Genomic DNA, 14,215 nt, shown 5'->3' with positions numbered 1-14,215 from the left:
GGTGGGGGGGGGGCGGGGGGGGGGGGGCGTCACTTGCCGCTTCCTCTTTGCTCAGGTTCTCCGTCTTGCCTTCGATGCGGGCGGTGAAGTAGGTGCAGCTGCCCGTTCCGTCACCGTCGCTGGAGACGAGGTCAGTGCTGAAGCCGTACCGCGACATCTCGCGCCACACGTGCGGCTGGTGCCAGTGGATCCACGTCCCGCCCATCTCGTACAGGTGCCCGTCCACCTGGGCCGTGTAGGTGCGTCCGCCGATGCGGTCCCGCGCCTCCAGGAGGAGAACTTTGTAGCCTGGTAGTCAACAATGTTAGCGCGGTACTAAACCTTTGTGCAGGCTTAGTCGGATGATGCGAACCTGAAAGCGTGAGGTCCCGGCATGCCGTCAGCCCGGCATAGCCTGCTCCGAGGACGACGACGTCGAATGTGTCTGAGACGTTTGCGGGGATGTTGCGTTGCGGAGTGATGACCGCGCTGCACTTTAAGCCTTGCTTGAGCTTGTCGTCATTTGGGGTGTACAGAAAGCCTTCGCGGGTTGCCATGGTTGCAACTTAACCTTTGAGAGGTTTGTAGTACTACACACATCTAGATGCCCGGCATGATATAATATATGTAGTATGGAGGAAAATGTAGTAGTTAATCGAGGAGCCCGCGGAGTCCGGCCGGCGGCGAATTAGCGTCGAACTCCAGTATCGATAACGACTCAGCATGACGCCGGCAGTGTCTTCCAGAGAGCCGAAGCTTTGAGCAAGCTGTGGCGAAGGTTAGCTCTCGGCCTCGCCCCAAACCATCCAAAGTTCGCGGCGGTTCTCATGAATTCCCAAAGCGGAAGGTCGAATGAGTACCCCCCGGTGCGCACGGGCCATGCCATATCTTGCGGGCCGAGGCTGCTGTGCCGATCACTCTTAGATCCTTCGCGTCTTACATCGTGCGGAGAAGATAAGCTGCAGAAGCTTAATCACGGATAAATACGAACTACTCACAAACGGCAATCCCATCCATCATCCTCTCAACACCACAACCCTTCTCCTCTCGCGCAATTGCTCTCTGCCGCGTCGAAGAACTACCGACTAGCAATACCATGCTCTCCGACAATGACGGAAAGAAATCCAGCACAAGCGACAGGGCTGCCGATTTTGCTGAGGGCCAAGTAGAGGATCGGAGCAGGCCGAGCCATGAAGTCTTACACAGGATTTACAATATTTGGACTGGTAAGCCGTGCTCTCCGCGTTCCATTGGTGTAGATTCGGGAATGACACCGATTCTGTAGCATCCGCATATCAGGTTTTGATGATGGCCAGCTGGACTTGCAATATCGTTCTCTACAGCACCGTAACTGATCTCGGTGGTCCAATGATGTTGATCTATTCAACGTAAGTTACGAGTCGTCCATCCATCTTAATTTCGACGACTTATCACTGTGCCACAGCATCTTTGTTACTATCGGTCAATGTCTGATGATGAGTTCCCTGGCCGAGATGTGTGCCGTTTGGCCCTACGCTGGTGGCCAACAGTGAGTATCAAAAACCCTCACCTAATAGTCGACTCTGCCGCTCACTACTCAGAGCTTTCACCAAAACTCTCGCTCCTCCCAGGTACGTCTGAACCAATACGTGATACTCTTTCGCTGACCCTGTCCAGCACTCGCCGCTTCTTATCCTACGCTATCGGTTGGGTCATTTTCTTTGGCGAAATCGCCACTTCGGCTGGCTGTGCCATGAACAATGCGCAGATTATTGGCTCGTTGATTCAGTTGAGCCACCCTGAATTTGAATTGACGGTTAGTCTCTCCCACTGCTGCTCCTCCTCTGATGATAACGATGAGTATACAGAGATACAGGACGTGGCTGCTTTACATCGCAACCCTGATCCCCGCTGGCTTTTTTTCCTTGTCCCAAAAACATCTACCGTGGATTGCCGTTGTAGGAGGTTTCATAACTTTTGGCGGAGGCATAGCGTGGGCGGCAACCTTCTTGGCGCTGTCGCCGAAGCAGACCGCCAGCTTCGTCTTCACGCAATTCATGAACCAGTCTGGATACACAAGCACTGGCTGGGTCGTGATAATGAGCTTTTATACCCCGGTTTACGCCCTCTATGGCACCGACGGCATCCTTCACATAGCCGAAGAGATTAAAGATGCGCCGAAAACGGCTCCGGTAAGCACTCCTCGTTTTTCCCTTTTTCAAATCTATGTTTTGGGGGTGACTTGAGCTAATGTCACAATCATTCTTCTCCATTTAGAGAGCCATGGTATGGTCCATGATATTCAGCGGCCTTACCTCATTCCTATGTGCTATAGTCATGTCGTTCTGTTATGGGAATTGGGAAGTATACATGCAGTCCGAGTAAGCACCCTTGACCTCCTTGATTGTTTTGAGTCCTTTCCCCACACGAGCTTGATCTAATTTCTTCAAGTCTGCCCTTTGTGTCATGGTTCATTGACACCCTTCGTGGTGTAACCGGCGGCACAGCCTTCCTGGTCGCCATAATCGTGCTCCCCAAGTAAGCAACCCCCTCTACCAGTAACCGAGTAAAGCGTTTTCTGACTGTCCAGTTTCCTTATTGTTATCGGCATCAACACTGCATCATCTCGGCTTGTCTGGAGCATGGCACGCGACAACGCATTGCCCCTCTCGAAATCGTTCGCGAAAATCAACCAGACACTCCAGACTCCACTCAACGCCATTCTTCTCTTCATTTCACTCGAAATAGTCATAGGTCAGTATACTAGTGTTGATGCCTACCCAGGATTCTTCGTCTTATTAACGCCTTAACAGGTGTCATTGTTTTTGTCAGCGATTACGCCTTTCAGGTAATCGTCAGCTTCGGCGGAGTTGCTATGCAGATGAGCTACCTAATTCCAGTGCTTTTGGTAAGTCACTCCTGTTTTCTCTTCCCCTTCCAACCACCAGGTATTCCGAACTGACACCACTATCAGCTGCTCTGGCGCGGTCGGTCTGCTCTTCCTTTGCAAAGGGCATTTACTCTTGGGCGCTTCGGCCTTGGTATCAACATCGCGGCAGCTTGCTGGTCATCCCTTATCATCGTAATGCTCTTGTAAGCTCTCCGATTCAGGCATCGAGTTTGCGGTATATCGAATTAACTTGGAAACCCTCGATGATAGCTTCCCTCTTTACGCCCCAGTGAACGCCAGTAATCTTTGTAAGTCTTGAATAATTTCCTATCTCTACGGAACAAGGGTGAGAGCTAACCCCGTCTTCTATAGTCGATATGAACTGGGCCATTGCGATGGTAGGAGGCATTATTGTTTTGGTTTCGGTGGATTGGGTAGTGCGTGGACGATTTTGCTACACTATCTCTGAAGAGTAATTATTTTTCCTTGTTATTTCCACTATTGTATAAGAACAAAGATAGGTAAATCCATTGTTTCACTGAATATGTTCCCATTGTCCATTCGATAAATGCGATCACATCACAGCAGATGCTGTTCGACCTCTTTTCGTCCTCTCCGTCTCAGAAAGTCCTTCCGACGTATTCTACCAAGGCACGGGACAGGAGCCGTATTTTTTATTGTCTTTCCTACCGGCTTTTTTAGTGCCAATAGCCGTACACTATCACCCAAGAAGATATTTCTGCATTTCTTACTTCCGGCATAAAATCCGCGTCATCTTCCTTTGCTTTGCCCACTGTGAGTTACTTATTACTCGTAATACTTGATTGTTACCCCTTTGACAATCTCAACATCAGTCTCTTCGTTATCACCCTTGGCAGAGCTCGTAGCACCGAGGTTCTTGATAACCCTCTGTCTCACCCATTCCCCAGCTTTGACTGGTTGTCCATCGTGGCCCAATATTTTCTCGCTCACAAGGCCAAGATGCTGCAGTACTGGAGAATCCTGAATGGGTATCAGATCAGTGTCGTCCTCGATCCTCACCATGTATATGACGCCGAGGCGGTCGATGTGGACCTGGTCTTTCGGTGGGGCAACCACCCTGTGGATGCTGGACTTGAGGTAGCCATCTGCAATTTGCGGCTGCAGTCAGCCTTTGACCCGAAACTTGAGACCGTAACCACTTGACATACTTGTGAGGAAATTGAGAGCGTCGGCAAGGTTGACAGTGAGAGCGTCTGTCTGAGGCCGCACCCATTTCCAGGATCCATCTTTGGTCAAGACTTGCAATGCCGCCACAGGCTGACGAAACAGGAGCGTCAAGCTCCCCATATCCGAGTGTCTACACGAAACTTGGTGTCAACATATTTTAAATCCAAAAACGGGAACATCTCGGAGGGTTTCTCACCCTTTGAGCCATACACCACCGAGTTTCCGGTTCTCTTCCTCAGTCCTGTGGTAGTACTTCATGTACCGGAGATGATCACCACTGCTCTCCTCATATCGATGTCTTTTGACGAAATACTCTTCATCCTCAAGCTCCAGGGCAATGGCAAATACAACAAGTAGTTTCTTTACAATCTGCTCATGAACACGCTTTGAGAAATCCTCAATGGTTGCCCAATGCTGCTTCACAATTTCCGGATGCGGCCGGTTGGCGTGCTCAGGTATGAACTTGGGAATGTTGTATATTTCGAAGTTGTCCTTGACTCCGGGAATCAGGTCGCGGATGCCTGCTGGTTTCCATCCATTGTAGTCACCGGCTTCCAAAGCGGCCCGGTAAGGCTTCTTCTGGGTGTCCGAAAGGGAGAGGACTGATTTCGCGAGTGCGAACTGAGTATCGACTTCTTCCCTGCTCAGGCCATGGTTTTTGACGTAAAAGAAGCCTTTGCGTAATTATGAGTATAACGTTGGTGCGGCCGTAAGTGCGGGAATGCATTGACGTACCAACTTCCTCAATTGCCTTCTGGAACTGAGACGCCAAAGACTGCTTGCCACCAGGACGGTCAAATTCAGACAGATCGAGGGTCCTCAAGTCCGCCCAGTCCAGAGACTGCGACGTCTCCGGTGCCTGCACATATGGTAAGGTTATTGTTTCAGTGCTGGTAGTCATGCCGATCTGAGCCTGTGTGAATGGACTTCAAGTGGAAAGGCACGTTAATCGAGTACTTATCGTATCAGATACGCGCGGTTAGTTACCACATTTATTTCGGTTGAGGATTCCGACCGTCTCGGTAAATGTCAACCGAGAGGATATGATTGCTTGCGTGAATCACGTCATAGCTGGATCTGATGGCAGGATGTGAATGATGCGAGACGGATCGGCATTTCACCATACCGAAAGCTTGGCACCGTAACATGGAAAAGGATTGACGTTCTTGTACATGAGCACTTAATCTCCGTTGAAATGTGCTTGAACGATCCCCAGAAAGTCTCAACCAAGGTCTGATGAACACAATGTACCCCGCATTTCTCCGGCTAACTGACTATAGTGACTTCAAGCCAGTTTCTATCTGATATGCGGCAATAACAAGAGGACTCTTTAGAGATTTTCACTCCGTGGATAAGGCTCTTCGGACTTAAAGTCGGCCGCTGGAAGCTGATCACCAAAATCATCATGACTGCCGTCGATTCCGGCCCCAACTACGCCGGATCATTGGATGCAGAGAAACATGGGATTCACACCTCCATCTCAGCTCCGGCTGTCGAGCTATTAGGGGAGGAGGCGAGCGCCATAGATCCAGAAATCGAAAGACGAGTAATTAGAAAGATTGACCTGTTTCTCATGCCTGCAATGGTTCTCGGTGAGAGAGCATCATATCGAAATTATGCATTCTTGCTGACTTGGCGTTGCAGGGTATGGTCTTGTATATTATGACAAGGTTAGCAAACGGCCGAAAGGCAGAAAGCTTGGGATTTATCTTTGCTGACATTAACTGATACAGGCAATCCTAGGGAGTGCAGCTCTCTTTGGCATGACTTCAGATCTGCACCTCTCCGTCGTGAATAATTCCACCACCCCACCCACAACTGATACTTCGAGGCTCAGCTGGGCCACATCTATCTTCTACTTTGGTCAGCTGGCCGGATCCTACCCCATGACCTACATGTTACAACGCTTCAACACTCGTTACATACTAGGTCCCGCCGTAATGCTTTGGGCAGTCATTTGCGCTGCAACTGCAGGTGTCACTGACTGGAAGGGCCTCTTTGTACAGCGGTTCTTCCTCGGTGCGTATGAGAAAGCCCCCACAGAACATACCTGTAGTAACAATCGCTGCATAGGATTCACCGAGTCCATCGTTCCTACGGCATTCATGATCACCGTCAGCGGTTACTATACCCAATCGGAGCAAGCGCTGCGGCAAACATGGTGGTTCTCGGGCACGGGCTGGTTCACCATCATCGGCGGCGCGCTCAACTACGGCTTCGCTCAGATCAGCGGCGGAGCCCTTACGCCGTGGCAATACATCTACGTCTTAGCGGGGGGCTTGACTTTCCTTTTCGGACTCTGGTGCTTCGCGCTTCCCAACTCGTCCCTGAACGCTTGGTTCTTAACGCCGGAGGAACGCATTGTGGCGGTGGAGCGGTTACGTGCTGGGCAAACGGGTGTGAGGAATCAGGAGGTCAAATGGTCCCAGATCAAAGAGGCGGCGCTTGACGTGAAGGTTTGGCTGGTTGCGTTGATCATGGCTTCTGCGTAGGTCTTCTTTCACCTTCCCCAATCTTCCAATTAACTAACGCATCACTTACAGGTACACCGTGAATGGTGCAGTCTCAGGCTTCGGTCCGCTCATCGTCTCGACCTTCGGGTACTCAGCGCTGGAGAGCATTCTCTTTCAATTCCCGCTCGGCGCCGTTTGTGCCGTTGGCATTCCGCTTACCGGCTGGCTGTGTTCGAAGTACCGCAACATTCGCATACCGCTCTTGCTTGCTTGCTGTCTTCCAACAATTGCGGGCTTCAGCATCATCTGGAAGTCGGAATGGGGCCATCGCCCAGTTGCTCCCGTGGTGGGGTATTCCCTCATTGGATTCTTTGGACCGGTCGTCGGCTTGACCGTTACGCTTGGCGCTGCGAACGTTGCGGGTGAGACAAAGAAAAGTTTCATGGCCTCCGCTGTGTTTGTCGCGTACTGCGTAGGAAACATCGTGGGGCCTCAGCTGGTGCGGAGCGAAACGAAGGGACAACACTATCCCGAGCTGTGGACGGGATTGATTATCTGGTATTTTTGCTGGTTTATCAGCTGTGGCACCCTGTACTCGGCTGACATCTCTGCAGTTATTGTATAACCATTGCGTCTGCTTCGGCGCTGTACGTTCTCCTCTACAGGGAGAACAAGCGTAGGAATGAATTAGATCTGGATAAGCGAGAGGGCGATCGCCTTGCGTTCAAGGACTTGACGGACAAGGAAAACCTGCATTTCAGATATGCTTTGTAGATTTTAGATAAGGGAAGGTACATACATGGGTAGGTGAAGCTATCGTCCGGACGCAGATGTCGAATTAAAAATTGTACATTTACATCCGGACGATAGGTTCAACTACTCATGATGTGAACCAAAATCAATCAACCATGGCCTCCGGCTCCAATGCCTCTTTGGAAATACTGAATAACACTCATCGAGATTTTCGAGGGTCAAGATCTGTGCTACCCCGCCCCCACTACAGAGCTCGTGATGCAGGGATCAACTAGTGTGATGCACGCTACGTCTTGCGTCATTGCTCTTGCCCCGCACCACCTTATCTTTCACAGCCAATTCTCCGCCTTCTCAAGTCTAGAATCGGCTTAAGAAACAAGCATGCCGGCTCGGGAGGCCATCTGCCGAGAATAGAGTCTGCACCATCCCGCTTGCTAAAAAAAAAAACCCCCCCGCCCTGTCCAGATTGTCAACGCTCCTCTGGTTGCCATTCGCCAATACTACCCGTCGCCATTCGCCAATAATAACCTCGCCATTCGCCGCCACCAATCACCATGGCCGCCCGCCCAGTCATCGAATACTACTTCTCCTTCATCTCCCTCTGGTCCTACATCGGCAGCCGCCGCCTGCAAGCTCTCGCCAAACACCACAACGCCCAAATCATCTACAAACCCATCAACCTCCTCCACATCTTCTCCATCTCAGGCGGTCTCCCCGTAAAGCAACGCCCCATCCAACGCCAGGCCTACCGCCTGATCGAGATGGAGCGCTGGCGCCGCATCCGGGACATTCCCATAGTGCAGGAGCCGAAATTCTACCCGGCGGACCCGTCGCTGGCGCACAGAGTGCTGCTTGCCGCTATTGGGGAGTCTGGGTATGACAGTGAGGCGGTGCATGAGTTTGCGCGGCGCGGGCTGGAGACGGTGTGGGCGAATGAGGCGGATATTGCGGATCCGGAGACTATTGTGGCCGTGGCGGATGCGAGTGGGCTGGAGGGCGGACGGCTGCTGGAGAGGGCGAGGGAGGATAAGGGGCTGGTGGAGCAGGAGGCGGGATTGACGCGGGAGGCGGAGGAGAGACTGTATTTTGGGGCGCCGGTGTATGTGTATAGAGGAGAGCCGTTTTGGGGGCAGGATCGGCTGGAGATGCTGGATGATGTGCTGAGGAGCGGGAGAGAACCGATTTCTATCAAGTTGTGAGGTAATATCAAATTAAGTATCTCCAATTCAAGGGCTCTGCGTGCTTCGATCAGAAATATCGTGACAGGTGTCTGATATTCACTGTTTAAATTTCCAAAGCGGCACAAGAAGTCAATTCGTAAGTTCATCTACCTCATTACATAACGGTGTTCCGTTAATTTGCTTCCTACTTCTTGACAGGCGTCTCCATTACGTGACGAAGATGAAGCATTTCCTGAAACGCTCGTAGCCGAAGTCAGTTGGGTATCCCCGGAGAAAACCTCCGAGACCTGGCTTCCCTGACTACTCGAACTGCTCCGAGCCTTTTTCTGCGGCCTCTCACTCTCGGAATCTTCATCAGGCCCTGTGGTCTGGTTGGGCTGCCCCTGATTCGGCCAATGCCAACGGTATCTCTCACTCCTTCCAAAGATCACGGCTCCTTTCTCCTCCAGCGGACCAGGGTCAACCTTTCGCCCCAAGGATGGAGGAAGAAGGACCTGAACACGGTCGCACGTTGTACCACGTCCGAGGATGAATCGCCGTTTCCTGGAGCCTGCATCAGCACACTCGCAGGGTTCGAACAGCTTATCAGCCTTATGCCAAAAAAGCCCGTCGACCAGTTCCATTGGCCTTTCCGTGGCATTGCCGCGCTTGTCGAAGATTGTGCGGACATCGGACATCGAGACGGCCAAGTAGTCCTTGCCGGTGGGAACATGACTCCATGAGTGACAGAGTTTGTTCGATTCAGATGACGGTTGAAGAAGCTCCCCAAACCCGCGCCCAAAAAGCGTAATGGCGTCAAGAGACCTTGCCAAATCTACCCACCCTCGGCCACTGCGTTCAAGGTACGTGAAACGTGGTTTGATGGGACTCTCCCCTGTGGCAACGTCCATGAAGTTGAATCCTTGGAGTTTGTCTCGATCGGTGAGCCTGATGTTGTCCGTCATCTTGGTTTGGAACTCTTGGATTTGTTCCCAAATGTGGTATATTTCGTCGACCTGATCACGAAACCGGAAATGAGCGTCTTTGACCTTTGCTGTCTTAGCGAGGTTACCTTCGGCATCTATTATCGCTTCGTTGGCCGGCTTCCAATCTTCGTATATGACGAGATCCATGTTCTTGCTGTTGCAAAGGATCTTGAAAGGAGCAGATGCTTCGTACTCGTCATTCGGTGCCCAGAGGTCGTCCAGACGGAATTTGGTCATAGTACTTAGGAATGGCTGTTTGCTTGCGAAAACCAGGTACGCGCGAGCAAGATGCAGAAGGGCAGCAGCGCCATTTACAAGCCACGCGCGCCTGTCTCCAACGTCGTAGAAGATGACATGTTTGCAGCTTGCCTCGTATATTTGCTTCACATACACGGGTTGGCGCCTGATGTGAAGTGGGTTGTTGATGTTTCCTTTCCCGAAAGTTACTCCGCCGTTGATGATCTTGCCGCCAGATATCGAAACCTTCTCGAACGTCCAGCCCTGACCTGGCTGACTTAATCCGGACGCCTTGATATCGTATTTAGCGTGCCTCGAACCTAATATGAGAGTTAGCATGACCATTCATTGTGAACATAATTCCACCATATCGACACACCTGCAAGATTCTTGGCTACGGAGCACCATCCAAGGATATGCCGACTGGACTCCAGAGCCGAGAAAGTTAGGCCTTTGACGGATGCATCACCGATGTCAACCCCTCGGAGGTCAAAGTAGGAAATGCGACCGCCGTCCTCATTGTATAGCATGTGCCACATGACTAGATCATCCACACGTTTTGTCGGGACAAATAATGTGGAGAATCCTTTGATCAGCAGCCTCCCATCGATTTCCGTGGCTCTTTTCGCTTCCGCTACTTCGGCCATCATATTGAGTGGTACTTCAAGACCAGGCAGCTCTTCATTCAGGGAGCCAGTGCGTCTCTTGGCAATGGGGAAGCCTCTTACGATCGCAGGATTATTGAACAATGGGTACCAGCAGTTCCCATTGATAATGGTCTCCGTACGTGTGACCGATTCCGAGGAATACTCAATGGTAAAAATGCCCTTGGAATAGGTTACTGATGGCACACAGTAACACATTTGGCCATCGACTTTAGAGGAACGTAGGGCGCCACCTATCCATCCAAGTTGTTCACCAACATCAGTGATGAAGTCTTTGTCACCCATTATCTCTACTTCTGTATGATTCCCTTTGAGCGAAATGCGTAGGTTCGAATTTTGGAGGTCATCTGCGATGGAGTAGTCAGCCACTGGATGAAATCAATATTCTTGGAATTAGCATACCGGCCAGCATTTCATCTTTCTTCTCAGAGATAGCATGTTGTAGCGCCATCAAAGTGAGGGCTCCAGTTGTTGGCCAAATATCCAGCAGGTATCGCTCACAAGAGGTTGCCTGCGCCAAATTTGAAGAGCCAGTGATAGTAACGGTTTTTGGGATTCTATCTGCGAAATTTCCCTTATACCCTTGTTCTTCAAAAAAGGCTGACAGATTCCAGTTTAAGTGGAATACCATTCTTGCTTTCTCTGAATGAGGAAACCGTTGCAGGATGGCCTCCCTGATCTGTTTCATTGCGAACGCGTCTGGTCCCGCTAACAGGAACTCCGTGCGAAGCCTTGAAATGAGCCACTTGTACGCTTCGCCTCCTATTAGGTAGGGCATATAGAGTGAAAGGTCGAGCAGAGTCGAGCCTTCATTCTTATCTTCAGATTGCGGGATATCTGCATTGTTCCATTGGTTGACTCGTTCTTCCGAACTCAATTGGGCATGGCCCTCGTTATGGAAAAGTTTTCGGCGATTCGTGTCTTGGTATTGACGCCATTTTTTGCGCAGTGCTGCAGCGATATACCTATACTCTTATTAAATCTACTATAAAATATCTTCAATGAATCAGACTCTTACATTCGATTCTGCCGCACCGATCTAACTGCGACTTTCTCGTTCCGCGGTTGTTCCTCTTTTGTAAGTCGAATGGCATACTGCTTCAGAAGATCAGGCAAGACCTTGAAAATACAGTCTAAGGACTCTTTAGAGACGGTTTCAGGCGGAATCATTGTCAGAAGCTCTTCTGCAAACTGTTGGATTAGGTATCGCCTGGTTTTCGGTGGCAAATTAAGCTCTTGCCCGTCTGTGGCAAATGTAGGTTCATTGTCAAGTCCTTCATGATTAATACGTGCTGCATCTTTCTCCTGCCCATCCTCATACCCCGGAGAGTCTTGGAAGGAGGAACTTCTTGCGATATCACGTTGTTTCGGTTGCATGTCTGCTATTAGTGCCGGGTTATGAAGGGTCGGGTGCGCCATTTCTATAACCGAGGAGTCTATAGGGCGAGACACCTGTTGATCCGCACTTTGATCTTTGTTGAGTTCTGGCCGCTGCATGGGGGTCTGGAGTGCCATGCCTTCTTGCATGTTTCCGGCGCTGTACGATACCTTCATCTCACCCATACCCTCTCTGCATCTCCCACCGCTGGACATGCCGTGCTCTTTCTCCTCGTGTGCCCGCTTCGCGGCATGCCTGAAAAACGTTTTCCTACAACCCAGAACTGAGCACGACAACCGTGGTGCAATCGCATCCCGCTTTGGACAGGAGAGTTGTAAGTGATGTCGGATATTCTGGTTGAGGTCGCGCGGCTTGCTGGTAAATTGATGGTGGCATCTTGGGCATTCATTGTTGTTGGAAGGCTGCAGTCGAAGGCTTTCGTCTTGTTTTACTATACGAGAATGCAAAGAAGAACGCTGTAGGGACTGTGATAGTGGCGGATGCGGCTGTGTTGGCAAAGGGGGTAGGGCGGATGGCTGTAGGCTATGGGGTTTGAGAGGTCGTGGAACAAGGCCTAGTGGGTCTGTTTGGGTGAACTGGCCGAAATGGGTTAGAACCGGCGCGATCTGGGGCCTGGCTTGGATGCGACGCCGGTTGGCGAAGGGATCTTCGAGCCTTCCGAAGTTTCTTATCGAGAATGACTTGCGTGTTAAGCCGCTGTCATTACGGCGTTTGTATGGCACGACCTCTTCCAGTAATCTGCCATTTTTATATAGTGTACAAAAGGAAGAGGTCGTGCCGGGCGATGGTTGAGTCGAGGTAAAAGGGGTAATGAAATTGCCGGATGACGGCGTTGTACCGGGGAGCGTAGGCAAGTACGGACTCCTCGATCTAGTGTCTTGAGGGGTAGCATTAGAGGCAGTGTTAAGCTGTGGGCAGCTTCGAGGCCGTGGAGGTAAGATGTGTAGCTGATGCTGCACATTCTCTTCAAAGCCTATAGATGCGTGATCTTGAATCGGTGGAACGAAAAGCTCGGAGGGGCTATTAGGCGACGAGAAATCATTCGCACCACCAAGAAAAAGGCGGCTAGGACTATTCGTTCTGCGCCAAGAAGGTTTGAACTTATCCTAGAAGAATGATTAACACCATGGCCTTAGTGCTAGGACAAGAAGGGAGACAGCTTACCCCGTAGTGCTCTTCAATGAAGGGCTCTTTCCCATTCTCGAATGCCCTGCCAACAGCCCCCAAATCCGGAATATTGAGCTTTTCGAGCTCAATATCTGTGTCGCTATGGGATACTTGAGTTACATTCATCCAGCAGAAGATCTGATAACAACATACATGTTCCGAAGCACATCGGCAGGTTGCTCGGCATTGATAGTAGCTTGGAATGTTCCGGGATGAGCGCCATGCATCTCTTGCAGCTGGCTGAGTATATCCTGCTCTTTGTGCTGCTGCTGCTGCTGCTTCTGCTGCGGTGGCAGGGATTGTTGCTGCTGGGCATCTTGCTCTTTCATGTTTTTGGGGAAGATTGGGCCTGTCCGTCAGGCCACACGAAAAGAAGGCCTCAAAGAACCCCCACGTGAGCTAGGGACGGGTATCAAACGGGGCTCGCACATTCAGAGAACGGCGCATATAGACGTTGCGAATTCCGGCAAGAGGTAGAGCAAGCTGATCGAGTATTTCGGGAGAGAATGGTGCCAGGTGGGCTAATTAAGGGGCGATGAGGCCAGGCAGTCACCGGCGGCAAGGCTGGAATTCAGCTGACAGGCAACCATGCGCAGTCGCTGGGCTGACACAGGGATCGAAGGCGCATGTCTTGGCGATGTTCTTGGCTATGGTCTGATGGCAGAAGGAGAGGTAGACGAGGCTGCCAGGCTGAGGCTTACTGCGGATGTAAGTGTCCACTGATAATTTGCGCGCGGGACGAAGTACTATCACTTTGAGATCAGCTGCATGGTATACAGTAGTTGTATGGTCCTGATTGCGGGACAAGGGTTGAGACGGGTCGGCAGTTTCCCATCCCGTCCCACTTGCGCTCCGTTCCGCTCCGCCAGTGTGGAGCTAAAGCTCTATGTAATGGCGCGGCTCGCAGAAGCTCTTCCCTGTTGATCTGCGGTATACTACAGAACCGTCAATACTTTGCGCCACGGTGATCTCGTATCCCCCAACCTGTTTAACTTTTCTCCCCACTTTTCGGGTCTAGAATGACGGGCTAAGCTGTGCCTCCCTGCCGGCTGAGCAGATGAATGGTGGCGTAGAGTTGGGGGCTGTCTCAGCCTCGTGTACAAAATTGGAGGGGGCGCAAGGCGGTCTTCGTGGCCCACTCGCTGGCTTAGCAAGGCTATGCATCTACCATCCAACTACATGCTGCGACTACCTAGCGTCGCGGAAGGAATGCCAACGCCCGCCCGCGAGGCGTTTACTCGTGTCATCCCCCACTTATCGCTTGGACATGACTTGGAAATTTACTTTGACTAAAATACATTTTAGGAAACAAGTTAGAAAACTTGGGCACAATTCGGT

General features: G+C 51.1%; 7 protein-coding genes across 7 annotated transcripts; 3 read left to right on the top strand and 4 right to left on the bottom strand.

The window, feature by feature from the left end:
• On the bottom strand, nucleotides 1-536 carry LTHEOB_6492 (Monoamine oxidase n; the record flags this gene model as incomplete). Its single annotated transcript, XM_035515754.1, has 2 exons — nucleotides 1-288; nucleotides 353-536. Coding segments are annotated over 2 exons (472 nt in total), but the record flags the coding sequence as incomplete, so codon positions are not given.
• A 539-nt stretch (nucleotides 537-1,075) lies between these two features.
• Nucleotides 1,076-3,324, top strand: LTHEOB_6491 (Amino acid permease; the record flags this gene model as incomplete). Its single annotated transcript, XM_035515753.1, has 12 exons — nucleotides 1,076-1,205; nucleotides 1,265-1,367; nucleotides 1,424-1,507; nucleotides 1,636-1,774; nucleotides 1,827-2,150; nucleotides 2,236-2,339; nucleotides 2,410-2,496; nucleotides 2,549-2,712; nucleotides 2,772-2,866; nucleotides 2,933-3,051; nucleotides 3,119-3,156; nucleotides 3,221-3,324. The coding sequence occupies 12 exons, from the start codon at nucleotides 1,076-1,078 to the stop codon at nucleotides 3,322-3,324; spliced, it is 1,491 nt and encodes a 496-aa protein (XP_035373074.1).
• Nucleotides 3,325-3,655: 331 nt separating this feature from the next.
• On the bottom strand, nucleotides 3,656-4,958 carry LTHEOB_6490 (2OG-Fe oxygenase; the record flags this gene model as incomplete). Its single annotated transcript, XM_035515752.1, has 4 exons — nucleotides 3,656-3,975; nucleotides 4,039-4,187; nucleotides 4,254-4,731; nucleotides 4,793-4,958. 4 exons carry the CDS (start codon nucleotides 4,956-4,958, stop codon nucleotides 3,656-3,658), a joined length of 1,113 nt encoding a protein of 370 aa, XP_035373073.1.
• Nucleotides 4,959-5,462: 504 nt separating this feature from the next.
• Nucleotides 5,463-7,284, top strand: LTHEOB_6489 (MFS transporter; the record flags this gene model as incomplete). The annotated part of the gene is made up of 7 exons (XM_035515750.1): nucleotides 5,463-5,649; nucleotides 5,702-5,727; nucleotides 5,791-6,076; nucleotides 6,131-6,545; nucleotides 6,601-6,932; nucleotides 6,987-7,068; nucleotides 7,125-7,284. 7 exons carry the CDS (start codon nucleotides 5,463-5,465, stop codon nucleotides 7,282-7,284), a joined length of 1,488 nt encoding a protein of 495 aa, XP_035373072.1.
• A 533-nt stretch (nucleotides 7,285-7,817) lies between these two features.
• Nucleotides 7,818-8,462, top strand: LTHEOB_6488 (uncharacterized protein; the record flags this gene model as incomplete). The annotated part of the gene is made up of 1 exon (XM_035515749.1): nucleotides 7,818-8,462. One exon carries the CDS (start codon nucleotides 7,818-7,820, stop codon nucleotides 8,460-8,462), a length of 645 nt encoding a protein of 214 aa, XP_035373071.1.
• A 409-nt stretch (nucleotides 8,463-8,871) lies between these two features.
• On the bottom strand, nucleotides 8,872-10,296 carry LTHEOB_6487 (Pfs domain protein; the record flags this gene model as incomplete). The annotated part of the gene is made up of 3 exons (XM_035515748.1): nucleotides 8,872-8,987; nucleotides 9,313-9,966; nucleotides 10,026-10,296. The coding sequence occupies 3 exons, from the start codon at nucleotides 10,294-10,296 to the stop codon at nucleotides 8,872-8,874; spliced, it is 1,041 nt and encodes a 346-aa protein (XP_035373070.1).
• Nucleotides 10,297-12,457: 2,161 nt separating this feature from the next.
• On the bottom strand, nucleotides 12,458-13,206 carry LTHEOB_6486 (Zinc finger c2h2-type protein; the record flags this gene model as incomplete). Its single annotated transcript, XM_035515747.1, has 3 exons — nucleotides 12,458-12,580; nucleotides 12,875-12,977; nucleotides 13,031-13,206. The coding sequence occupies 3 exons, from the start codon at nucleotides 13,204-13,206 to the stop codon at nucleotides 12,458-12,460; spliced, it is 402 nt and encodes a 133-aa protein (XP_035373069.1).
• Nucleotides 13,207-14,215: the final 1,009 nt, after the last annotated feature.

This window comes from Lasiodiplodia theobromae (assembly GCF_012971845.1).
Source record: "Lasiodiplodia theobromae strain AM2As chromosome Unknown scaffold_18, whole genome shotgun sequence".
Classification (NCBI taxonomy): Eukaryota; Fungi; Ascomycota; class Dothideomycetes; order Botryosphaeriales; family Botryosphaeriaceae; genus Lasiodiplodia; species Lasiodiplodia theobromae.
The sequence above is the reverse complement of the archived record's forward strand: the minus strand, read 5'-3'. Positions and strand labels throughout refer to the sequence as shown.